At 41.4% G+C, this 27850-nt stretch overlaps 1 protein-coding gene across 1 annotated transcript; it reads left to right on the plus strand.

Annotated features, from left to right (window-relative positions):
• Nucleotides 1-2258: 2258 nt before the first annotated feature.
• On the plus strand, nucleotides 2259-10157 carry LOC133405589 (alpha-1,3-mannosyl-glycoprotein 4-beta-N-acetylglucosaminyltransferase C-like). The gene is given in 5 exon segments (XM_061682699.1): nucleotides 2259-3370; nucleotides 3440-3551; nucleotides 3972-3994; nucleotides 3996-4227; nucleotides 5942-10157. Coding segments are annotated over 5 exon segments (855 nt in total). The 5' UTR covers nucleotides 2259-3334; the 3' UTR covers nucleotides 6394-10157.
• Nucleotides 10158-27850: the final 17693 nt, after the last annotated feature.

Consider the following 27850-nt stretch of genomic DNA (forward strand, 5'->3'; position numbering starts at 1 on the left):
GACCTTTGAGACCACTTGCAGTTTTATCATTCACAATATAAAAACTAAATGTGTTTTTCTCTTTGCTCTGACAGCAAATCCTATCTATCCGGACAATATGCACTTGCCAATGCGCACTTCACTCATTAAAAGTAGTGTATGGAAATGTGAATCTTCTCCCGTCGCTCTCCTTTCACAAGGTTCGGAATCACTCAATTAGAAAAAGGTCAGCTGTGGAATGTTTCAGGTCTCATTCAAACCTGTCCTCGCCATGTGCTTCTGTTCTCCTTTCAATCTCCCGACAGTGTTTACCTTCATGGGAGAGAGCAAATGTCATTGGAATAATTATTCAGGACCGGTGCGAAATGGCAGCTGAGTTTTTTTTGTTTTTGTTTTTTTTTAAGTCAGGATCATCTTGGAAGGACATTTCAAAGAATGTTGTTTGTTCTCAGTAGGTTCCTATGAAATAATGTTTCGCACGGAAAAAGGTCTGAGGAAGACACTACTAAGTTTTACTTGAGAATCACGTCGGAACTTTTTCTTTCGCAGTATATGCATAAATGATCATCGTCAGGATCCAATCTCTAGTGCTTTCAAATTCAATAAACAATAGGCAGTAAAGCAAGAAGCGGCAAGTGGATTGACTGGCAACTAGTCGCCCAATTAAAAAACTGGGATAGGCCCCAGCTCAGCCACGAGGTCAACCGCTGTAGCAAATGGATAGACGCTTCATTATGGCTCAATTACGTCAAGACTTAGTACTGCACACCATATGTTAACGTTCACATAATCCCATGCATTGTCGCAGTTCACATTCAGGAATTCACCTGTTGTACCTACCCCCAGCTACTCACCTATTTGCGATTTTTCTGCGTTTTCCGAAAACACACTAAGATGCCACAAGATAGCACCAAAGCCCTGTCTAAACATGAAAGTAGTAGTCCCAAGGAAGTATGATGACGTGAAACATCTGAAATGAGAGTCACGCTTTGTAGGTCAGGGAGGAGCTAATTTTAGTATGAGTTGTTCACGGAAGTTACCGAAAGCCTTCGCTGTATGTGCAAGTACACGCACTTTCAAATCGTTTTTGAGGGTAACGTTGTACGATGTGTTTTGGGATCATCATTTGTGGTATATTTAGGGTTTGAACATATTAACATAGGCAATTTTTAGGAGGGGGTGTCTATTACGTAGGATTACTGTAATTCCCCCAACATATACTATTATTGTTCCTTGATTCCTTTTCCATGCGGCATCTTTCTGAGATGATTGACAGGTCGTCCATCTTTACCGGCTGTGGCACAAAAACAGAAAATAAACCTCACGATTTTAGTGTTATTAGTCCTAGTAATATGCGCACAAATAAAACAGCAACACCGGCATGACGTCACCGTCTGAAAGATAAGTGAACATATTTACTTACAAGACATTTGAGTGGAAACACTCGATGAATATTTTACCGAAGAGACTATTACAATATTCATGACAGGGAATTTTTAAAGGCCTTAGAAAACGTTTTTATTTTAATTTTTTTTTGCCAAGATTCATAAGCATCCCTGGAGGACATGGTCGCATTTTTTTAAGAGTCACTCTAAGCTCTCCACACGATTAATGTCTAACATTCAATCGAAAGAGGCAGGATGTGTGTATGTTAAAAAAAAAAAAAAAAAAAAGACTTTCATCATCGTAATTCGTAAAGCAGGTGGGATTTAGATAAGAGAAGGACGACACTCAGCACTTAGCGTGTGCGATGACGCGCAATTAAGCAAATCACACACGCTCTTAATTAGTTGCGAGGAGTCTGCATTTCACTAACATTTCTCTGATCTAGTACGCATACTTCACTTTTAACCGTGATTTTAAAAAAATTACACCTGCAGACATGAAATAACTAATAACCAACTTTATGCTTAATATTAACATGAAACACTTTTTTTTTGTCTGCAGTCGTTTTATTTCCATTAAAGTTAAAAGGCTGACCTTCGTTGAATTACTCAAATAATGATTTCTTTTACTTTTCACATATGACCCCAATCCTCCTCCAGATGCAGTAATTACCATATTTCCTCAAAATAGTATTTATTTATTGCAGCTGCACAGAGGTGGGTAGGGTAGCCAAATACTCTACTCAAATATATACACACACGTTTTTGGACCAAAACATCATGGTGCAAAAAAACAAAGAAAACATGAATTGTCACAAAGCTTTGTTAACTATAACTTGTATTTGGTGATTTAACAAATGATGTCACAAGACTTTGTTGGCCATGACATGTCATTTAAGGAAAGGCGCTAATAGTCCTTATAAAAACTACAGCTATCCAAGTAGAAAAAAAGAAGAAGCTGAGGACCACTGAAATAGCTCAAGCAGAAGCTTTGAGACGCCGCTGGTATGTAATGCCTATTTCTATTGAGTCTGTTATTTTATGTAGTTTTCGACTGCTGTTCGGTGGAAATGCAGTATGTTGTTTGCTGAGCATTGAGCAATGTTTAGTTTAACTCGTTAATACCATACAATATATTTTGTCTTTGACATCAACCTCACCTAAAGCTCTGAAGTAAAGCTTAAGAGAACAAGTGGATTTGAGTTGATCAAGCATCCTCTAGTACTCTACAAACTTCAGCCATTTTTTCCACAGTTAACGTTACATTACACCGTTAATTAAAGCCAAATTGTCTTAATTAAATGGATAATGACTCAGTGCAAGCCGTAGCTGGGGGTTGGTCCGTTTGGATTAGAGTAGCAATTGTTTGAATGTTTAAAACAACCGTAACATCGATGCTAATTTCTGTTTGCCCGATCATTGCGTTTCTCTTAACGATGTCTAAACTACTGTGGATACTGTGAAGTGATGTTATTAACATTACTGATGTTTCTTTCAGTATGTTGAATGCCACCACAAAGTTTTGACTTTGTTTGTAGGGTTTCAGGTGCGCCATCTTTGTCAGAGTTGTCAAAGTGTTGATTCAAATACTTTGTTGAGAAAGGAAAAAGTAAAAGACAAAGAAAATTGTTCCGAGGGTTCGTCATGTTTGCTCTTTTCTAGCGACAGCAGGGGCCGCTTAGTTTGTCGCTCAAAACTCTGTTGCCTGGTCCATCCCTGGATTCAAACAATCCAAGTTAGAATGGGAGGTAGACATATAAAGCAGAGCTTAATGAGAAAGAACATTTTCGATGGATGGATGGACTGGCAACTGTGGATGAACGGATGGATGTGATATTAGCTTTTCCGCTGACAGTGTCACACACTTGGACAATAACTGTGTGTCTGTGTGCGTGTTTATTAGCTGCACCACAGAAAATGCTGGTTCATATAAAGAGGGGAACTATGCAGTATTTCTATTGCTGCTCCTTATGGGGATCTTGTACTTCACCCACGATTTATACCCTGTGAGTACACACAACACACACACACGATAAAGTACGATGAAAGTTGATGAAAAATTTAGTGTTTTGTAGAAAAATTCTAGGATGGTCAGACTCGATTCTAGAAGGGATCATGGAAACTATCTGCCGCCTCTACATGTGACCTATCAACTTCTTGCAGGACAACGACCAGCCACTAAATCTAGTAAGTTTTTTGGAATCTTGACAGTCTTAAAAGTATAGTATAGACCATTGAAGAACTGGGACTGTTTTGTAGGTGTGCAACGTTAGCTATACAAAACACAATATTCACCTGTAACATGTAGTACACTCCAGTTTGAAGTGAACTTTATTGAGGGATTTCCATTATTGTGGTTACATTGTGGGTGAGAGTTTTATATTTTATGTTAATTATCAATATGATAAAAAAAAATGTTAACGTTGGTGGAAAAAAATGTTGAGTAAAAGAAATTCTTCAGGGGTAAACACAAATATTAAATAACCTGATGGTTCAATATGGTGTCAGATGATTTTAATAGCATTTCCATTCATTTCAATAGGAAAATATAATTTGAGATAGTGTTTACGATGTGATTTAAAATGTTCATGCCGTTCTCCTTGGCAGGGTACCTATGTGTTGGACTGTCATTCAGTGAAGAGTAAGACTGGCAGCTACCTGATCCCCACGTTACAGTCCCTCTTTGCATCTACATCTCCTAAAGAGCGCTCGTCCATGGTGGTTGTAGTGTTGGTCGGAGATTTTGATGTCTGCTGGCGGACAGACATGGTGAAGAAGATCAAATCAGCATTCTCCTCAGCGCTACAGCAATGTCACCTGTTGGTCTTTCATGTTCCCGAGGAGAACTACTCACCTTTAACAGGTTAAGTGAAAACATTTTGCATAAATTCATTGACAGAGGGGTGTACCAGTAGCTTGTATCTGCTTTTGGTAATGTTCTACACTGCAGGTGTCAAACTGGTGGCCCGGGGGCCAGATTCGGCCCGCCACATCATTTTATTTGGATCGTGCATCCACTTCGTGTTTCCTGCTAAAATACCAAAATTGCAAATTATCTTCACTATTAAAAATATTGACATATTGCAAGCATTTTGTTTGCGATCCTCTTTTTAAAATTTATTAATTAAATTAATACTCGGCGGCACGGTGGTCAGCACTTCTGCCTCCCAGTTCTGAGGACCGGGGTTCAAGTCCGAAACCGCCTGTGTGGAGTTTGTATGTTCTCCCCGTGCCTGTGTGGGTTTTCTCCTGGTACTGCGGTTTCCTCCCACATCCCAAAAACATGCAGGGTAGGTTAATTGAACACTCTAAATTGCCCGAAGGTGTGAATGTGAGTGCGAATGGTTGTTTGTATGTGCCCTGCGATTGGCTGGCGACCAGTTCAGGGTGTACCCTACCTCCTGCCTGATGATAGCTGGGATAGGCTCCAGCACGCCCGCGACCCTAGTGAGGATAAACAGAACGGTAGATGATTGAATGAATGAAATTAATACTGATAGTCGAACAAACGTCTACGTCCAACAAATTGGCTTTTGATTTCAAAAGTAGTTATCCATCAATTTGTGTATATGTAATAATATGAGGCGATCATACATTCATATGGGTTAACAGCCATAACGGCCCTCCAAGAGAAACAATAACTACGAGGTGGCCTGCTACAAAAATGAGTTTGAGACCCCTGCTCTACACGCACTATTCGAAACTGCATAATTTCATTGATTTGTAAGGGCTAGTTGTCAAACCGATATCTGCTCCAGACAGTACAAAGCAATACAAGCGCAGACAAACTTAAGGTAGAACCGAGAAGTCAACCTCGACTCCACAATGACGGTTATAGCTTGAAGTTGATTAATTTCCAATCATGTGTTTTGGCAACAAAACACTCTTCACTGAAATCAACAGGTGGTCAGTTAGCGCAACAAACTAGCAGCGGTTCTTGAAGCGTTTCGCAATATTTTACGAAAAAATAAGACCGGTTGCGTGATCGTCTATTCTCAAATATAACACAACCCACTAATGCTAGCTGGCGAGCAGCCTTAAATCATCATGTCAGCCGTCAGCGAATTCATCAAACGCCCTCCTGTAACTGAAAAAAAAATGGATGATATACGATAGCGTCTGCTTAGAATATGAAACAAGACAACCAGTTTTCTATCAAGTTTTTCATTGTGAAAATGAAAGGTTAATGTCACCAATGAAAACATCCAACTTCCCCTTCCACTTTTTTATTTTTACAATCTTTGAATTCCTTTTATTGGCTTTGTAAGATAATTTGGGTAGGAAATGCACAAAATTCTAGTTGCTCTTTTCCGCCTTGAGATGGCCGGTTTCTCATTAATTTGTGACTGACGCCAAACCTTTTCTGCCATGAGATTTTTTTATTTGTGACTTGGCTCAATAAAGGTTGGGAAACACCGACACCATGTTCCCTCACATCGCTCCGTAAAATGTACCGGTAATATTTATGATCGATAAAAAAAAAAATATATATATATATAGATATATATATATAGATATATATAATAAATAATCAAGGTCACCAGCGTTTAAATGGCGTCTCTCTGACTACCCTACAGATCAAAAGAGGAACAACGATTCTTCAGCAATAGTAGCGCATCGCTCCAAGCAGAAACTGGATTATGCTTTCCTTGTGCAGTACAGCTTAGGCCTGGGCAGTTACTACCTTCAGCTGGGAGACCAGATCTCTGCTGCAGATAACTTTCCCACGATCATTAAAAAGTGCGTTGAGGAGCAAGATGCCAAGAAGACAAACTGGGCGACGCTGGAGTTCTCCAGCCTTGCATCCATTGGGAAACTCTACAAGTCGACCGACCTTCCTCTGCTGGCACGTTTTCTTTTCCTCTTCCATCAAAGAATGCCCAGCTACTTGTTGATGTCTACATTTCCACTGCTGCTCGCTCAGCAGAAGCCCATCATTGAGTATTCACTGTTCAAACACATGGGGACTCGTCATCCCAAGACATCCAAGAATGTAAAAGACATCAACTTGAAGGAGAGTGTTGACTAAATATTGTCACAATACCAACATTCTAAGTTTGATATTATACCCATAACTCAAAACTAATACTGTATTAATACCATGGCAAAAAACGTAAAACGGTAAAAGCAGTAGAATCATAGATGAGAAAACAGGGAAAATCGAATACTTGGTATTAAGCCAGCCATCCATTTTCCTCCGCTCGTCCGAGGTCGGGTTGCCGGAGCAGCAGCTTGAGCAGGGAGACCCGGACTTCCATCTCCCCAGCCACCTCTTCCAGCTCTTCCGGGGGGATCTCGAGTCGTTCTCTGGCCAGCCGAGCGGCGTAGTCTTTCCACCGTGTCCTGAGTCGTGCCTGGAACACCTCACCAGGGAGGCGTCCAGGGGGTATCCTGACCAAATGCTTGAGCCACCTCATCTGGCTCCTCTCGATGTGGAGGAGCATCGGCTCGACTCTTGAGCCCCTCGCGGATGACCGTGCTTCTCACCCTATCTCTGAGAGAGCCCGGAGAACCTGCGGAGCAAACTCATTTTGGCCACTTGTATCCGCAATCTTGTTTGTTCGGTCATGACACACAGCTTGCGACCATAGGTGAGGGTAGGGAAAATAGATTGATGGTAACCACGACAGACTGATACAACATGACTCCAGATGCCGCATCGATATGTCTGTCGATCTGCCGCTCCATTCTTCCCTCACTCATGAACAAGACCCCAATGTAGTTAAACTCTCCACTTGGGGCAGGATCTTTTCCCCGACCCGGAGAGGGCACTTCACCCTTTTCCGACTAAGGACCATGGCCTCATATTTGGAGGTGCTGATTTTCATCCTAGCCGCTTCACACTCAGCTGCGAACCGCTCCAGCGAGAGTTGAAGATCACAGCTTAATGAAGCCATCAGAACCACATCTGCAAAAAGCAGGCGGCACGGTTCTCTGTTCTCTCCCCGTGCCTTCTCCGGGTTCCTCCCACATCCCAAAAACACGTAAAGACACTAAATTGACCGTGTGAATGTTAGTGTGGCAACAACACTAGGATTATTTGTCTGTATTGTCCCCTCATGACCCTAGTGAGGATTAGTGGAGGTTACAGAAAATGGATGTATGGTAAACCCGTTAAGTATCTAATTGTGATGTTTTGATACCCAAAAAATTAAGAAATGTCACATGGCTTTAACTATGACGTGTACAAATTGTCACAAGGCTTTGTAACTGTTGACTTGTGTTTGACGATATAACAAATGCTGTCACAAGACTTGGATGAGGAAAGGATAAAGGCACTAATAGAAAAAAATGAGGAAAAGGATAAATGCACTAAAAGGAAAAAAAACAACTATAGCTATCCAAGTACAAAAATAGTTGAGGACTTCTGCTGAATGAGCTCAAATGAAGCTTTGAGATGCTGTTTAATGTATTTGGACTGCTGTTTGATGGAAATATGAGGATGTATGTAGACTTGACACCGATCTGATCGGCTTGATCGTACTGGCCGATAATTAGCATTTTTTCTGTTCGGCTTCAATGCCATAATTTGCCGATTGGCTCAGCAAAAGACATATACTCTGCGTCGCCATCGTGTACAGTATATTTTAATCCAAAGGCTAGTTTTTTTTATTTTTTTATTTTTTTTGCTTTGTCGTGTCTTCTGATGTAGTACTAAAATATCTGACCGCCAATAGTTAAAAAAAAAGTCGGCGGTGTGGGACAGACAACACGTGAGAGAATCAGACTAGACACATTTGGTCTGTCACGATTGCAATGTCAGGCTACTGCAATAAAATCTTGTATTCCGATACCACCGCATTCCGTCTTTTACGATCACTGGGCTTTTAGCCACCGGATACATGCGTTACCATGGCGACGACGACAATGTATTGCACCGCGTGGGTTACAAAATGGGGGAAAATGTGTGGTGGCAGTCACCGGTGCTCGGGAGAGAACGTTCATTTAAGGATTACTTGAGGTATGTTTACATACTTGTAAATATGATACGGCGCGCAAGCACGCAACAATGTTATGTAGCCCAGCAAGCTAGTGCTAGCACTAACAGTTGTATGTAAACATGCCGGCGTTAAATCAGTTTCGGATAGTTCGGTCAGTTAAAAAGTCAGTTAAAATTTTGTTTCGGTTTGTGTGACTTATAATAAAGTAATTTAATTTACTTTATTTTTTATGAATTAATTTCAGTAAGTTAACACTTAATTATTTCTGTCATGTTGTAATGTGGCGGCACGGTGGCCGACTGGTTAGAGCGTCAGCCTCACAGTTCTGAGGACCCGGGTTCAATCCCCGGCCCCGACTATGTGGAGTTTGCATGTTCTCCCTGTGCCTGTGTGGGGTTTTCTCCGGGCACTCCGGTTTCCTCCCACATCCCAAAAAAACATGCATAAATTGGAGACTCTAAATTGCCCGTAGGCATGACTGTGAGTGTGAATGGTTGTCTGTTTGTATGTGCCCTGCGATTGGCTGGCAACCAGTTCAGGGTGTACCCAGCCTCCTGCCCGATGACAGCTGGGATAGGCTCCAGCACGCCTGCGACCCTAGTGAGGATAAGCGGCTCAGAAAATGGATGGATGGATGGATGTTGTAATTTTGGTTTTGACATGACTGATTAGAATACATGACCTGAATAGAGAATTCTTTTGAAGCTACTCGGTACACAACTATATACAGTAAATGAACAAGTCATTTGAATAGACATGTTGCTCCATCTTGTGACGGATCGGTGATGGGTTATCGTTTTTTAAAACTTGATCGGCCCCTAAAATCCTGATCGGATAAAGGCTAGTTGTATGCTGAGCATTGGGCAATGTTTAGTAATACCATACAATATTTCTCTTGTCTTTGATATACGGTTATTAACCTAAAGCTCTTAAGTGTGAAATAAAGCTCATTAAAAAAAAAAGTTGAGTTAATGAAGCGTCCTCTATAAACTTCTCAGCCATTTTTCTTTCAGTTAACGTTACACCCTTACAGCCACGTGTCTTAATTAAATGGATGAGTGAGTCAGTGCAGTCCGTAGCTGGGGGCTGCTCTGTTTGGAATAAAGTAGCTCCACAATTCATAACTACATAGTTCTGTCTTTGCACGTTTTCAGCAATTTTTGACAGAAATGCACTTTGGGCCCCATGGAGGTACAGGCTGGCTCTGTGAACTTTGATTTGAATCTGTCATATTCAAACTGATGGTTATGGATTTGGTTCCCTTCAGATGAGACCAAAACAATAGTTAAATATTTATCAGCTTTTCCGTCTTCCTCCCTGCTGTTTGCCACAATCATGAAAGAGGAAAATATCTGAACAGCAGCAACATCCGACTGTGCAAAACAGTACGACACGATCCCACGTATTCCCGACTCCTGCAAGCCATTTGAAGTTGGCGTAATTATGCACAGATTTGTCACCAGCGCAAAATCACTTGGCCAAAAATAATGTACCGTGCCCAAGCTGTGATGTGGCAGAGCGCAACAGTGCTGGCGAACCTTTTATGAGTCAACACGCATACACAAACACTTCTCTATTTGCATACAACGGCTCAGCATGCACCCTTGGGATATTTAAGCAACTTTTGTTTTCATCATATGCCAGAAGAGTTGTGTTTGCATGTACAGTACAATCGTTGGCTTAGTTTGACTTCATCGCATTGTCCATTGCCATTTACTGGGCACAGTCAAAATAATCTCGTAGTGTGGAACCGATTGTATACGCAACTTGGCTGTGACCAACAGCACTGTTGCCTCACTCATTTGTTAATTTTATAATGTAATAGTTATACACATCATATACTTGTTTAATAAGTTGCTTTAATTTATGTATTTTTTGTTTTTATTGATTTAATTGATTTTTTAATTTAATATTTATTGGATTTACATGTATTTTTTCATTTAAAACTAATATGTGGTCTAAATATAATATAAATATTTTTTTATTAAAGTGCATATGTCGATATGGTGTAGTGCACCAATGAAACGAAGCATACTAAATCAATTACTCTAACCTACCTTGACTTAAGGCCAATTAAAGTTGAGACCATTCAGAGATGATCTCATCCCATTAAAAAGTATAAAGTACAACTGTTGAACTTCTACATACCACCACAACTACTAAAAAGGATGTTTGTTGTCAGAACTGCTGAGTTAAATGATCCGTTCACAAACGAAACATATTGTAGCGGGCTCATTGCGGACAGCCATTGTTTATTTTGGGTATACTTTCGTTCCGCACCCAATAAGCTGAATATTTTCAACCGCCCACGAGTTTTAATTCTGTTGATAGTCAACTTGTGACGGATGATTTGACATTTTAATCTGGACATGCAGGCTTATTGACTTAGCTCTATTTTTGGACGCTTGGTTGTTTTGTTGTAGAGAAGTCATTAGGCGCTCAGCGCTAAATGAAATCACACTGTTTGTCTTCATTGGATTTCTCAGTTGGGAAGCATTGTCAATCAAACGTGACCACTAAGAGGCAGCGAACACAAATTCGAACAGACGGCACGAACGGTCGGAACGCATAAAGGTTTTACCATCTGTTTTGTTTTGGAAGTCACTAGTCGGGTCGGTTCTACATTGCTGAATTTTGATAAAACATCCATTTACGGGTTTAGTCAGACTTTCAAAGCAGTTCGCAGTGCCATGCTTTTATTTGATTACAGTAATTGCAGGAGTCGGCCGGGTCAGCGCGTCGCACGCTTTCCCTGACAACCCACTTGTGAAATTCGGCAAGCATCCGCTGCCTCAATGCGCCGCTGTTAGAACATTTCAGCTCTGATGTTGTCATCAAGAGCGCTCATCTGTTGACGGCTTGCTTTCATAAATCAAGAAGATGGCACTCATAAGCAAACATCTGAGCAGTTTCTAACCTAATCAACAAAGCAAATTTATCGTCGTCCGATCCGAGTCCATTATCGGCGTGACGCTAACAACAGCTGCTCGCGTGTAATGGGATTCTTAATTGCACACATTAATTATACTTGGATGAATGCAAGAGAAAAATAGACAATATATGAGCCATTATCGTCAAAATCAGTTGGATCATGCAAGACCAAATGAAGTACACGTGGACTGGGAAGTGTGCCAAGCTTAGGAGGTACATTAAAGTGGTGTTGACACTTGTTCACACAACTGGTTCACTTAGCATTCACGCTGGCGTTAAAAAAATAAGTCACAACTCACAATTTAGACTGTTTGACGTATTGTAACGTTAAAAAAACAAGTCACAACTCACAATTTAGACTGACGTACTGCAAATCAAAAACATCTTTGGGGTCATGATCCATAGTATTGGACCAAGCTTTCTATAGCACTAGCCAGCACATTATGCCTCAGATAGCCGTGATAATTTGTCGTCCAATATTCACAAATGCACCTATTCATGTTTTTTCTCTGTGGAACCTATGCTCAGCTATACATGGTATGGAAATGAACCCAACATGCAGTAACGATGCTGTCTGATCATTCAGTCATACTTTGGTAACTTAAGTAAAAAGAGTCACCAAGTCCGTAGCTCAATTCAAAAGGTTGTTGGCTGTCAAAACAAATCAAAAGGTTTCTGCCACCTGCTGACACAAATTCATCAAATTCATCTGATCGTGTTCAATCATTCCTCGTTTCAGTCTGCCGACAAACAAAACAAACAAAACATTCCTCGTTTCAGTCTGCCGACAAACAAAAACAAACAAAACAGACTTGAAATCGACCCTGATTCAAAAGTGAGATGGCCGACTTTGTATTTTTCGCATTTAACCAGGATAAAGTGTGCCCATTCAGAGGTCTGTGAGCCTAGTAGGCGATTTTTTTGGATCAACTTGGACAGGTGCGGGATCACCAGCCATCACCACCATATTCAAGTGTGTCCTCAAGTCCCAGCGTTTACCCACAAGACAGCCTAATAGTCACCCATGGTGCAATAAGGTGTCCCAATCGTTGCCTCCCCCTGGTTGAAAACTCCGTTCATCCAGCTCTGAGAAAGGTGCTCCCATCACCTCGAGAAGCATCTTGTGAGCAACAAGCTATCCAAGCAGTTATTAGGCCCAACACTGTTCCCTGTGATTGCGATCACATGTCTGCGTCTTGTCTCCCAGAAGCTGCCGAGGTTTGTTTGATTTGATTTTTCTGTCCCCCCCGCTCTTGTACAAACAGGCAGCTGTACACCGACTGTGTGTTTTGCTTCGCTGGCTGTCATAACAACACGAGGAGATTTTAGGCAGCTACAATGCAATTGTGAGGCAGAAAGTAAGGAGGGCAGGTGTGCACCTCCTGAGACTTATATTGGTTGTCGTTGCAGTCTGGATGGGAATACACAGGATTCTGCCTACTCTCGTCAAACTACACAGATTACCTAAGTAAAAACACTACTTCACAGTATTTTGAAGGATTCCTAACATAATTGGAAAAAAGACACTTTCCCACCAAGTGGTCTAGTTGTGATCACAATGCCAAATTCAACAAAGAGCAACTGAACCCTGATTGAGCAGTTTACCTCATGATCCATAAACACTAACATCTTTAAATCCTCTGCGTTCCTTGTTATTCCATTTCTTATGTAACCGCTGATTATGACTACAGACTGAGTCCCACAACCCCGCTGTAGATCCTTCAGTGAGAGGGGTCAATTGACCTTTGAATAAGCCATGCAGACTGGTTGATTACAAGATTTTATTTTGGTTCTGTTTCCATCCATCCATTTTCTGAGCCGCTTATCCGCACTAGGCGTGCTGGAGCCTATCCCAGCTGTCATCGGGCAGGAGGCGGGGTACACCCTGAACTGGTTGCCAGCCAATCGCAGGGCACATACAAACAGACAACCATTCGCACTCACATGCACACCTACGGGCAATTTAGAGTCTCGAATTTATGCATGTTTTTGGGATGTGGGAGTAAACCGGAGTGCCCGGAGAAAACCCACGCAGGCACATGCAAACTCCACACAGTCGGGATTGAACCCGGGTCCTCAGAACTGTGAGGCTGACGCTCTAACCAGTCGGCCAACGTGCCGCCTGGTTCTGTTTCTCAAACCTCAAATTAACCAGATCAATGCAGGATCTGGACAGGACTGTGTGGTTTCCGCAGTGTCACTTAAACTTGTCAAAAGTCTAACAAAGCTTTGTATACTCCATCATAAGCAAAGTACTGGGATCATCGGTGAAATAATATGGCCAAATGTTATGCTACGACCATGCGGACTGGGTACTTTCCATGCCACAAGCAGGCTTAGCAAGCTAAGCTAACGAGATGTTTTTTTTTTTTTTGCTATCGAATGATTTTAATAGTAAACGGAGAGCGAGCCAACATTACAGGAATAGTGTTGCTCCTTAACATCTTCCTCTGTGGTTGACTTCTGCTCTGGTATGTGTTAGCTTCCATAGCTTCCTTCTGGATTTGTTTTGCATTGGATGCAACTCTTCAAAGGAACACACTATAATGCACAACCTTCCATTTATCGGACTTGGCCACAGTAACATTTTGGTCAAATATTTCATTCGCATTCTCCAATGGCCTTTTTATTTTTGGATGAAGCATGAAGACTATTAATTGCGAATGACGTTTGAAACAATATACTTCTGGTAGCAGGGGTCACCGGTCAGGCTGGCACAGCGCAGACCGTGTTCTACAGCTTAAAACCTATTCACTGAACAGCTGAGCCCTGTGCTATTCAATGCTGTGAATGTAAATGAGAGAAGTTAGTGGCCAATTGTAACCCGCACATCGTGTTCTACCCTCCGCAATGGCTGAATCCACCACTATAATGACACTCATTTACGTCGAGCGGGAGACTTTTAGATCAACCTAAATGCGCATTATGTTTACTGGAACAGACTGTTAAGTGTGTATAGGTGTCAGAGATTTTATATTGTGGTATTGACTATTCCGTAGATTGTGATTATTTATAAAAGGATTAGTTCACGACCGTTGTAAAAATCATGTTTGAAAAAGCACTGATTTTCTTCAAAATGCATTCACTGTTAATCAAATGCTGGCCATCGCCACCTCTAGGACGATTTGATTGACGGAGTGATTGATTTGGCTGAAAACTGGGGAAAAACAAAGATAATTAGCTTTTTAATGGAACTGTAGTGTTGAATTGAAGGTTAAAGAAAGGTTAAACAAAAGTAATCTTGCATACTTATTATCATTGCACCGGTGGGAGGTTCCTTTTGGGTGTGTGGGGGGGTGGAAGGTGGGTGGGGGGAGGGGGGTGTATGGAACGGGACGTCAACCTGTGAAAGTTTATTATAATCCACCCACTAATTCTCATTTTTTCATCCTGGCGTTGCTATTTTTAAGAGTCGTCCCATCTGGTTCGTCTCGGCTGCAATATCGCCCGATGAACTTTTGTCTCCTGCATTTGTTAAATAGAAATGAATCGGCTCTCCATCACAGGTGGACGGCGTGTCTGACTGACTCGTGTTAACATCTCTTTCGGACCGCTACACCTGCTCTCGTCCGTGCTTTCTTCCTCCACGTCTGTCATTCAAGAGGGTTAATCCTCTGACGGGCAATCAATCAAATCAATGTCGTCCGCCTCCAAGTGTACAGTAGTCATCATATTCAAATTGATAGGAAAGGAAAGTCCCTCTATGCAAAAGGGAGAATCCGAAGAGGCCTATTGTGTATTCCTGTTTCGAGTGAATGTGTGCTCTATTTGCTTACCCAGAGGTACAAGTTTTTCATGCGAATGATATTAAACCCACAAATTCGTATGTCAAGGCCAAAAACTTATATTTTGTCAATATTGTGGCCACAATTAAAAACATTTCCTTAGGTGTGTTTGTCCATATGTGACCTGTGATTGGCTGGTGACCAGACCAGGAGTGTACCCAGCCTCTCGCCTGAAAGTCAGCTGGGATAGCCTACAGTACACCCGCAACCATAATGAGGAAAAGCGGTATAGAAAATGGATAGATGTAGCTCGTTGAGCTACAGAATTACAGCTACGGCCAGCGTTATTCTGCTCAATACAACACTGGCAGGGGAAGAGGACTTTAGAACATTCAGAAAGACCATCTCCCATTCCATTACCGAAAAATAAATTGTCAATTTTCCTCATTGTATATCAAGGAAATTCAGTGGCAAACCCATTCCTCAATCGTAATAATGTTACTTAAACAAATCTGTACAATTAATAAAGAATTTGTGATGGCAGACGTTTGACTGAAACACGTAGATGACAGTGAGACCCTGCCTATTCACGGCTCGCTATTTCGAAACTTTAGATTATTTTTGTTCTCTGGAACCTATCCTCAGCTCTTGGCTGAAAAATTCACCTTTTGGTGGTTTTTGTGCTCTTTTCTGTCATAACCTAAGATGCCACAAAATAGTGCCAACGCCCTGGTTAAATAGGAAAGTAGTAATTAGTGTCAAGGGATTATGTTGATTTACAAACTTTGTATGTCAGGGAGGAGCTAAATTTAGACCAGGTTGTTAGTGGAAGTTAGGGACAGGCATCGGCACTTTGTGGATTTTTTTTTTCCATTGAAATAATCTAATTTATTAAGGGTAATGTTGAAAGATGAGCTTGAATGGATACTGTTTTGGGATCAATGTGGTATAAACATGGTTTAAACTATAGGCAATTATACAGTAAACATTGTTTTATTATGTGTGTGTCTCCCCCCCCCCACGTTCTACGTACCAAATATTTGTGGGGGTTTACTGTGTGCTGTACAAAGAAAAATAGAATCCTGGGAAGAAATGCATGATAAAAGTGTGATTTATAGGAAATTTGATGTTGCAGTATAAAGCAGCAAACCAACGCGCTGGCAAAAAAAACAAAACAAAAAAAATAATGTCTCTGTGCGGGCAGTGTAATTTGTCTTCGGCTGTGCTACAATGCGGAAGTGTATGAAAGCAAAGAGAAAATGAAAGTACACGTCATCGCTCTTCAACATGAATGTCAGCCTCCTTTCGACTTTTTTCCCACCGCGACACAATTTAAATTGAATCCCGTGGAGAAATATGATAGGGAAGAAATAAAAATTTACCCTGTGCACTTTCTGTGGCAGCCATAATCCGTGTTGATTCTGTGGGGAAAAGTCATCGTGGGGATCGTGGTTGGTTTAAAAAAACAAAACAAAAAAAACCATCTTGACAGGAGAATCACTTTGCAGGCGACATGTTTCTCTCCTTTCCTCGGCCTCCTGTGAGGATAATTAAAAAGAGCCGCATTCGGGCTTCCTTCCTACATTGAGGTGGGTAAGTGCAATTAAATGTATGAGAAACCAATCTGCATTATACACTCTGAACATTTCACCTCATTTAAACCTTTTAGTGGCACAATGGACTGAAAATGAACTAATAGTCTAATCATAGAGTGAAATTAATTGAAATGAGCATCTTTTGCTCCCCATATCCACAGATTGCCCCTCCTTTGTCGTTTGTAGATAATTGCAATCATAGTATTTTTTTCAACAATACTGATTATGTACAGTTACATAATGCAATGATTTTGCCCAAATTAGACGGGAAAACGAAGATCTGGGTTTCTAATTTATTCGTTGTTTCTGATGAACAGGGCAGCCATTGTCCCACTGACAGTTGGAACAGGACGTTCGACAATAACCTTGGATTCACCAAGACCTTATCTGATCACATGTATCCTGCCAGCTCTGGCAAATTGAAGCACAGTTCTGAGGTTTGTGGTTTGAATCTGTGCTCCGGCCTTCAAAACCAACATTTATCTAGCTATTGGTTTGATAACTTTTTTTTTTTTTTCTTGTTGAATAAAGTTATCAAAAATTGGTAAAATAATATACAATTGAAAGTAATCATAATTTAAGAGGCTGTACTTGTTTGACTTATAGTATTTTTACACAAGTATATGTACTTCTACTGAAGTGCTCGTGATTTTGCCACTTCTGGTCTCCGTCGACAGAGGAGGCACGTTCCGTCGCAAGGACACAGGTATCGACTCCATAATTAACCCGTGACTGTTGAACCACTCCTGCAAGACAAATGAGTTCTTCTGGGTACATATCGTGTTGTCCTTTCGCTTAATTAATTTTCTGATATCACCCTGTTAATGAAGGATTACGGGCCTTAACTTTAGATTTGATTTGGGTTTAAAGCTGCTTTAACTCTCTTTTTAAGCGTTTGCTTGCGGCATCCCTCAGTAAATACGCAAAAAAAAAAAGACATCAGCGCTCTAATGCAAGGAGGCGAGCTTCGGCTCCGTTCTCCTTTTTGTTTTCAAAGCACATGAGGCAACAAATAAAGCGATCCGAGGGCCGCGGGTGCGCCACGGTGCCGGAATGCTCCGAGAAATCTGATTTGTGCTTTTCATGCCCTAAGCCTCTTGTCTGTAATCTCGCCCACTTGTTGTGTAGGTGTGTTTAGGTGCTTTTCCCTCCCTTGGCCAGCGTTCCCGTGTTTTTGTTGCCAACAGGAATTGGAGAGCGCGCTTGGCGAGATCTGGCACAATGTTCTTAAACCCCGCGGGTGCTAGCAAAGCGGCTTCCAAATGACAGATGTTGCTGTGAGAAATCGGCAGCGGCACGGGTGCCGTGACATCACCGTTTTGCGGTCGGGAACAATGACTGAACCAACAATGGTCGTTCTCTCATGCCACTTAGATAATTGTAGTGTCCCGAGGAGCAAAAAAATGGCAGAAATTCTTGAAAATTCATCCCCGAGAGACTGTTTTACTGAGCCACATGAAATTTGGTAGGCATGTCAAGCATGAGTACACGCTTATAGAAAAATGTCAGGAACCCATTGCCCCAAATGATCGGTTTGACGCGACACGACGTGCCCTCGAAATGTTCCATTGGGGAGCGAGGTCGCGGTGACATCAGAAAGCGCCTCCAATAGCAGAGGGGCTGGTGGAGTGATTTCTGAGTCATATTTGGGCGGACAAAGGGAGAATGGAGGAAGTCATAATAAATGCAGTGTCCCACTATCCCGACAACAGAAAAAATGGTATACCGAAACGTCTCTGCAGGAGGCTGTCAAACTGCCCCCTGTTTAGCTTGAAATAGACCTCGAAGTGCTCTATGTGGAACTGTAGCTTAAAGGCTGAGATCCTGCCATGAAACTAGTATGCACCCATTCCACTTTTTTTGTTGTTGTGGCTGCTCATCTCCTCTTTATAATAAGCAAGCCCAGGGCTTTCGTTCGCAACAAAGACATACATAATTGCAGAGGTGCCTTGTGCGTGAAATGATGACGCCTGCTCTGATGAGAAGCAAAATGTCTCAATCAGAACAATATAATTGCAATCGATTCAGTGCTCTTGAGTCCAAATATATATATATATTTTTACCTTTTTTATTGATTTACTGAGTGATTAAATATAGCAACCCTTTTTTTTCCCCAACCACAGATCCATTTTTTGTTGCCACCCGCCCCAGTGCAAGTGGACTAACAAAAGAAAGTCAATCTTGAAAGTTGAGAAGTAACTGTCAATATGAATCAAAATTCATGAATTTACAATTAATTTAAATATTTGTCTGCAAATCAATGAAAATAAATTAATCAAATGCAAAACAGTGATAGTAGGGCGTTAACTGATCAAGCTTTCTTGTGCCGTGTGACGACGCAAATCGCAACAAATCAAAAATTCACCCATTTGCGTTATTTTCTGTGCAACGGATCCTCATTTATTTGCTGAAAACTCACGTATTTGCAGTTTTTGTGCTCATTCTGTAACACATTAAGATGCCCCAAGCCCTAGCGAATAGGAAAGTAGTAATTGGTGTTAAGGGAGTATGTTGAAGTAATGCAGCTGTAAGATGTTTGTATTTTGGGCAGGAGCTAAGTTTAGCCAGGGTTGTTAGCAGTTGTATGCCATTTTTAAGGGTGACTTTGAAATGATAAAAGTGTTTTGGGATCCTAGTTTGTGGTACAGTCCTTCATATTCACAATCCGCCACTCAGTAATTTACTTTTTCAGATTTTGGGAAGAATTCCTCCTCGGCTTTTTTGCTGAAAAAAATTGCCTCTGTTTTTGTGTTCTCTGAAATGATGACAAAAGTGCTCTAATGGTGCTAAAAAAAACAAAAACAAAAAAAACTATGTTGAAGTGACACATTTCAACTGAGAGACACACAATTCCAGGGTGGCATCGATTACTCACCTTTTTTTCGCTATTAGCGGCAGGGTTTGGTCCCTATTCCGTCAAATTGCGGTGGTGTACTGTGTTCTTATACCGCTGCGCAAACTATTTTCCTCGACACGACCATCGTAAAGGAGTTTCAAGGCATATTGCGTAATCGTGGCCCTCTCACGTTGACTCAGTTCTCGGTGTTCACCACGCAGCCCCTTGACGCCTTGGGTGGCGCTAACATGGATTAGTGCACAATATCTGGCTCATTTGGAGCGCGTCTGTCTGTTTTAATCAGCGCTGTCGACTTGACGGGCAGGTGGCGAGGAAATTTGGCAGGCCGAGTCGCGCCGGGGCTGTTTCGCGAGGTTAATCGGCAGTGGGAATAATCGGCCGCCGTGCTCCTTTTGTCTGATGGCGGGAGGAACGGGAACGGTCTCCGAGACGTTTTCCACCCAGCTGCTGGACGGAAGCGTCGTCCTCTTTGAGCGCGAGGTTGGCCGCGGGGATCAAAAATATTCCTGCTGTTGCTCGCTTGTATGGAATGTGCTGAGTCGTGTATTCGTGCACTGACTCAGTCGGCTCTGATGTGACACAGGAATTTGCACGTGGAGCGGCAAGGACATGCTGACTGTAAAAAGAAAAGATGATACTACTAAAATTGCGTACTACGCTCTTTTAGATTGATAGTAAGGTAATGGATTTCCTCCAATACTGGTCAGATCATTTTCTACTCACCTGCAATTACAGTCAGTGTGAAAAACTGCAAAGCTTTGAGCAAGAGAACTTTTTGTGGAATTATTCAAATAAGCCCTCGGTGATAGCAAAGGTCATTACGGAAAATAGTGGCACCACCTGTGATTTCTTCAGGCTATTATTTGAGGAGACACATTTGGTGATATAATTGAGGCTTGGCGTCCAAAAGGTGGCTATTAGACCACATACTGTAATTTGTTTATGACTTTTTAGACCTGGAAATAAGTCTTCAGACTACCCACAGAGAGATACTTTGGTGTCCAGTCACTATATTATTCGTACGTTTGTGTGCGTCGTTCGTGTTCTATCTATTAAAAGTAACTCTGTCTGAGATTAAATTGGCTACTGTGGTGCAAGTAGTGATGAATAGGTCCCCTGGTTGGGACTGAGTCATTCTTATTTTCCATAGCACAGCAAGCGTGTGTTGTTTGTGTTGTTTTTTTTTTTTTCGTAGCTGCTTCTGTATACGAGCATTGTAAATAAGGAAGACATTAAAATTTGCATTCCATAAAAGACAAGAAGCAGCGGCTTAGACAAATATGAGAAAAGCATTAGGAAGACATTTACATAGCATTTACAAGCAATTTAAAAATAAAATTAAATGAAAAGGAGCATTTTTTCATTTTGCACTGGCTCTGCTAATGTGAAATGACTTTGGTTTGCGTTCACTGGCAGCGTCGGAGACTCCTTTTAAGCGCTGATGAGTGTTTGGGTTTAGTCCGACTAAATCTGCCTCCTTGGAAAACTTGCATTAATAACGACAAAGCAACCCTTACACTATCGAGGATCGAACGTCAATGTGTATGTCGCGGCGAGAGTAAAACCTTTTACATTGCAGATTACAGTTTTGATTGGTGCACCATTTTTTTGGGTTGGATTGCTGAATACCATTAAATGAATACCATACCATTAATACCATTAAAAACTTCATGTACAAATATATCTACTGCAATATGCAAAATGCAATACACGGTGGTGCATTCGCGCCTGTTAACTCCGTTACTCGTTTTAACCTGTGTTATTGTTCATTTTGATGTTTTATCATGATGTCTTGCCATCATATTTTTCCTGTGGTGCATTCCTAATAAGATGAATGAATGACAAAAAAGGAATGTGATAATACTAACTTTACTAAACTGTACTATGACCACTATTTGGTTGTTTTTGTAATCGTCCTCTCCATCCAAATTGCTTAAGAACGTGACATAAATGTAAAGGGGTTAAGGCTCAAGCAACTGTATGCATTGTTGAAAGGTATAAAAGAGACCCCAAAATAAGCCTGATTCATATCGTAGAGAATGGATACCCACTTGGGGATGAACGATTACTCGATTAGTTGACGCGTCGACTTTACCGCTACGCAAAAACGGTTGTTTGGCTCAGCGCAGCATTTAGAATAGTAATTCAAAAATTTATTAACTAAAATCTAAACATTTTAAACTAAACCAATAACTGGATATTTGAGGGTTAGTCTTTTATTTATTTTCTTTTTTCAGTGGGATCACAATTAATAAGAATAGTAAAACAACAGATGTTGTAATGATCGCGTGCACAGAACTTCAAAAACCCCAAAGCAGAGTCAATACAACTTCTGCAAATGAAAAACGACGTCTGCAAAAGGCGGCACGATGTCCGACTGGTTAGCACATCTGCCTCACAGTTCTGAGGACCGGGGTTCAATCTCCGGCCGCGCTTGTGTGGAGTTTGCATGTTCTGCGGGGGTTTTCTCCGGGCGCTCTGGTTTCCTCCCACATCCCAAAAACATGCATGGTAGGTTAATTGACAACTCTAAATTGCCCGGAGGTCTGAATGTGAGTGCTAATGGTTGTTTGTTTATATGTGCCCTGCGATTGGCTGGCAACCATTTCAGGGTGGACCCCGCCTCCTGCCTGATGATAGCTGGGATAGGCTCCGACACGCCCGAGACCCTAGTGAGGAGAAGCGGCTCAGAAAATGGATGGATGGATGGATGGATGGACGTCTGCAAAAGGCTGACGCGAATATGCAAAATTAGACAATATGAATGTAATACGTGGTGGACAGACGGCGCGCGATGGAAACTTGTCGCCGGAAGAACTAAAAGGAAAAATGCTAAATGACAAAAATAAACAAACGGAAGTGAACCAATAACAGAACAAAAATACACAGCCAAAATACGAACAGCGCGGTGATCAAGTGGTCAAAAGGACCAAACAACGGAACACGTCTCCAAACGACACAAACGTAGGAAACTGAACAGAAAACAAACCCACGAACAAAGGACCCATTCTCCTCAAGAATAAAAGCACGAACTATGACTAGGAAAACTGGAATTACTTACGTGGAGGGAAAACGAGGCAAAAACGTGGCAAGCAAGGATACCCGATCGATATGGGCAAATGTCAGTGAGTAAACAAAATTGCGCCCAACCTGGAAAAAATACAAAAACAAAAGAGTATCAAAACACAGGTTCATGACAGATGTATGTATTTGAATTAGATCAAGTACTTTTGCGGTATTTGCAGATTTGGATGAGATTGCAGGTCTTATTTATACTGGTGATGCACAATTACCCTGCACTGGACTGGAAATGGATCTAAATAAAAAATAGGTCCGATTTGCAGTCTACCATAATGTGCCATCACAGTCCTAAAACGTTAAGACTCATCTAAATGGAGCGCTTTTCCCATTAAGTAGAGAATAACCCGATAATCAAAATTTTAAGTAATAGAATTAACTTTTGCAATGAGTCTATAAAGTAGCAGAATTGGAGCTAAACATGTTCAATGTCATCTCTTGTCGAGTCATTAAGCTCATTACACTACAGTCTTGGGACGGCGGGATCCCGCGGACGAGCGCGTGCGTCAACCTTCCGTCCCGGCGCTAAACAATGCACCGCCCAGCATTTGCGTGGGCGGCAGGCGAGTTCATTGGGCGTAACGTACCCATCACAGTAATCGTTACGGACAGGACGTGCAGCTGCTAATGATCTTCTCTTAATCACATTTAATCAGGTAATAATGATTTTCGAGGTTAGAGATGACGTGCCGGGGCTCCGCTTTCGACAAACGGGCCGGGTAGCCGTATGACACATAGCAAGGATGGATTTACAAATAATGTCCAATAAATCGAAGTACACATTACGGACGGAAAACTTAATTAGGGTTTGGACTCGACCGCTTCGTTGTCCATCGTCTGCTTGGGACCTTTATTTTTTCAAATCTATACAATAATCTTGCGCATATTTACAGTTTGCCATTCATGAATTTCACTGAAAAACTCAATTAACATGTTTTTGCTCTTTCTGAGATGCCCTAAGATGCCAAAAGACAACACCAAAGCTCTGTCTAAATAGGAAAGTACTTTTGCAATTGGTGTCAAGGAAGTGTGTTGTAAGTAGTAATACATCTTACAAGCTTTGTACAGTATGTCCGGGAGGTTAGTAGGGCTGGGAAAATGAATGAATAAATAAATAAATAAATAACTCTGCTAAGTCGACTTCAAAACTAGGTCGACGCAGAATTTTGGTCTCAAAGCGCCACCGGAACCAAAAAGAAAAAAAGGAAAGGAAAAGTTCCGGAATCATGTTTGCGCAGCCGGTACCAATGTTTCACACATTTATTGCAGATGGATGCAATTTTGGGCTACTTATAAACTTTGCCCAAAATGACACAGGAGCGTCTGTAAGTGATTGCTTAACACTATTAGATGTGTAATGTACATATAACATGATGTATGAATGAGCTGAACGGTAGCGTGTTTTTTTTTTTTTTTTTTTTTTTGATGGGTGTAATCGCTATTTTTTTTGTCTTGAGTTTGTTGTAACATTTCTGTCAGGCGAATTATACATTGCTCGTGCAGTCACTGTAGTAGTCTCGCCACGCTGGACTATTTGCATATCTGTTGTTTACCAGTACTGGCCTCTCATGCCTGAGTAGCATCTGCCCCACTTGCACACTGACTTGAGGTGTATCTGCAACATTTGCACAATCAACATTGGCCCATTATCGCGCTACTAGTCACTGCATACACGCCTTGAAGTCTTGGCGCCCTTTGCACAATGGTCATTGCACCGGACTATTGCTATATTAGTCATTCAAACTGCTCTCAGTGCTAAGGGACTGTGCATCTTTTTGCACAATTGTCAAAAAAAACCCAAACAAAATAAAAAATAAATTTAAAAAAACAAAACACAAAAATAAACTGTACCGTCATTACCAGATAACTAGCAATCATTTATTACCCAGTGATTGTTTTTGTCAATGTCTTTATGTCTCAAGTCCAATCTCGAGCCGGCGAATTATGATAATAAAGCCGATCAGCATAAAATGCTAAATATCGGCCAATACCGATAAGGCCGATAAAATCGGTGTACAGTCTAGTAACAGCCTCTTGAATCCCTCGCAGGGAGCTCGTTTGTAACATGTGGTAAGACTTCACACTTTGATTCATCTGAGTGACTAATTACATGCTACTGTTTTGGTTAGCAACAGCGTTCAAATGGACAGCAGATTTCTGTGTGATCATTTGTTTCCTACTTGTTTTTACCCTAATGGGAAAAAGGAGGGATGCATTTATTTGTCTTTAAATGATTGACACAACGAGTAATTGGGGCACGGCATCTGTGAGAGAAATGGCTACTATTTGGGTACAAAGGAAACTGACACAGATTTTGCAGCTTTTCACTCCGCTGAAATTCAAATGTGAAAGTTTGTGAAACTATCTGTAGTTAAAACTTTTGAATGTGACAGAGGATGAACTCACGAGCAGAGTTTTGCGGAAACGCGTTTGAAATGGAAAGATTGAAAATGGAATTAAAAAGCCGCCTGTGAGACATTGCATTAATGAGTGTGTGTGTGGTCAACCCAGCAGCCGCCCAGTGTCATTTGCAGGTGATTTAATGAAGGTAGACATGCCGGACAGTCTTAATGGTGGCGTAATGGCGCCGCTCTCGGCACTTCACACAACACTCGGGCTCCAGATTTATCAGCGCTGTTTGCCTTAATAGAGACTGAGAGGATTTAATGAAGCACTACAGCCGACACCATCCCAGTCATAAGAAATAATACGCCATATAAACTCCTTTTGTTTTGGTCCTACGCTACCTGTAGTAAAATGATTGAGGTGTAAATCTCAGAGTTTACATTAATATCTCACTATCTCATATATTAGTTAGACAAAAATAATACAACAGACAATAATTTGAATAATTTCAGGCATCTTAGAGATGGAAATGTTCTTCTATGACTTACCATTTATAAAAGGGTCATAAAACAAATGTTCCTTCCATTAATGTTTCTAAAAATTCATTATAGTTAATCGTCGACCAAATAATGAATCAATTAGCACAGCATGCGCTTCACAGATCACACTTTTTTACCAGGGATCAACAAGTCACAGCATCGTAGCTCGTAGTCATCATGGCAAAAAAAAAAAAAAAAAAAAAAAAAAAGCCATACTCAGCACTGGCTAAGCAGTAGAGGGCAAAGCCAAAAGGCAAAGCCATATTGATTAGTAGCACAGTCGCAGTACAGTGAAATCCTGCCAATTCGCAGTTTGCTTTTGACAAATTCACCTCATGCTTTTTTCCCCTGTTGATCCCATTGTCGGCTATTCACATATGCCTCAGAATTGCGTGACTATTTCTATTTTAATGGGTTGCGATAGCGGCATACAGTGGATGCGCAATGCTTTGTGCATTTGATCAAAATCAAATTTGGAAGCCATTTAGTTTTAAGGGTAAAGTTGACAGATGAGTTTCAAATTTTCGGATCAGAGTTTGTGGTAATATTTTTATGGAGGGCGTAAATTCCTCGAAATTTTGGCTATTGGCGATTGGGTTGGGTCTCTGTCCCAAGCAAATGGTGGGGGTGTACTGATTAAAGTGTAAAGGTTACCACATTACTGTTTATTTGATAGTTTTACGTATATTTATGGCCTTATTAACCCTAAAAACCTAGCCCTCACCCTCACCCTAACCCCAACCCTAACTTATATTTATGGCCTAGAAGCAATTTTTATACAAATATTTTCTGTAATTATGATTTTACTACTGCATTAGTGTAAGGTAATGATAAACTGTGGTGAATTCCGACATCTACAAGTTCAGGTTATGTCGCTACCGTAGTAACAGAAAACGAAGACCCCTTGTATTCAAGGGTGAAATAATTTGCTGACATGACATCAATTTACACAACTATTGCGATCAACAGAGTTGACCGCAAAATCATCAAGCTGGATGTCAAGTAGACAAAAACTCCAAACATCAAGTGGCAAACTTCCCACCCTGTGATAAAGCTTTAAAAAGCAACGTGACTTCGCCCACTCGGTGGTCTCGCAGACTGCCGTTGAAGCGTGGCCTTTACTAATTGTAAAGTCAATGAAGCATTCTTAACAGATGCCAGTGGAACGGCTCCATTAGGAATTGCGGGGCGGGGGGGCTGTTAGCTGTCATCCGCATATCACCGCCCCGGGAAGCCAAAGTGTCATTATCGCGCCGCTCCGACCGCATCTATGCACCCGCCAATTTCATTCTTATTAAATGCACATTAAAAGTGGAGATGGATGGTCTTGCTCGAGTAAACTTGGCGCTTAGCAAAGACTTTTGGTCGGACACGTTCCCTGGACTCAGCGGACCACAGTCTTCTTAAGTGATGACCATTAAGTATTCATAAACAGGAAACTTTGATTGGATCCGTGGACCGTGATCGCGCCGCAAAGTTCTGTTCTGTCAAGGCTCACATTGCATTTAACCAACTTTTGCACTGCAACTTGCCAAATACCCTACAGACGCCGCTGTAGCTTTATATTTCCCCATAAATGTGGGGCTAATATTGCTGTGAAAAACAGAGAGAGAGGAATAAGCTGCATTTAGCAGATAAGTAATGCAGTCAGTTATCCCCCAGGGGCAAGAAAGATGGGTGCGGGTGGTTTAGTGTCTTAATAAAACAAACAGCAAAGGCACAATTGGACACATTTTTCCTTAATTAGCACAAACAAATACAAAACATTAACTGCTGCACATTTCACAAGTGGAGAATGTTTATGAGCGCTGCTGTGAAAATGACTATTTGATCGACTATTACACAATTAGCATGCAACAATCATTTTCTGTGTCAGCCATCCAAAACAAATCAGAGTGATATTAAGCTATTATATCCCAGTGAGAGCCTGTGCTACATCATTGTGTTTTTCCGTGCGTGCTTTTGTGCTACACAACCCCTTAGCCACATTTTTTTTTTTTTTTTTTTTTTTTAAAACAGCTTCAACACTTGCAGCATTTCCAAACGTCACGTGACGGTTGTCACGGTGTACCGAGAGGCCCGTCGTGCGTATAGTGAAAGCCGGCCGCTCCTCAGGGACAACACTGCAACACAGCGATGTGAAGATTCACCAGACTGCCACACACACATTCAGATGATCATCATCGTATACAACAATGCACCTCTGATCAAAGGAAGCTCATTAGCTCGCTGTCGTGCTGCAGAGTCAGTCTGACAGAAAGAAAAAAAAAAACAATCAGTAGCGGCTTAAGCTCCTTTCTGCCCGTCTCAGCACACCATCGCCTTTGGTCGGGCCACACACAAACCGGGACGCATTTAAATCTCATCCTTTCACTGAAATCAGATCTGAGCGCCTGCTCAAAAAGCACTTAGCTTGCATTAGCTTAAGATGAAGAAGTGTGTCTGATTTATGTCTACGGCTGACATCGATTCCA

This window comes from Phycodurus eques, chromosome 7 (genome assembly GCF_024500275.1).
Source record: "Phycodurus eques isolate BA_2022a chromosome 7, UOR_Pequ_1.1, whole genome shotgun sequence".
In the NCBI taxonomy this organism is placed as follows: domain Eukaryota; kingdom Metazoa; phylum Chordata; class Actinopteri; order Syngnathiformes; family Syngnathidae; genus Phycodurus; species Phycodurus eques.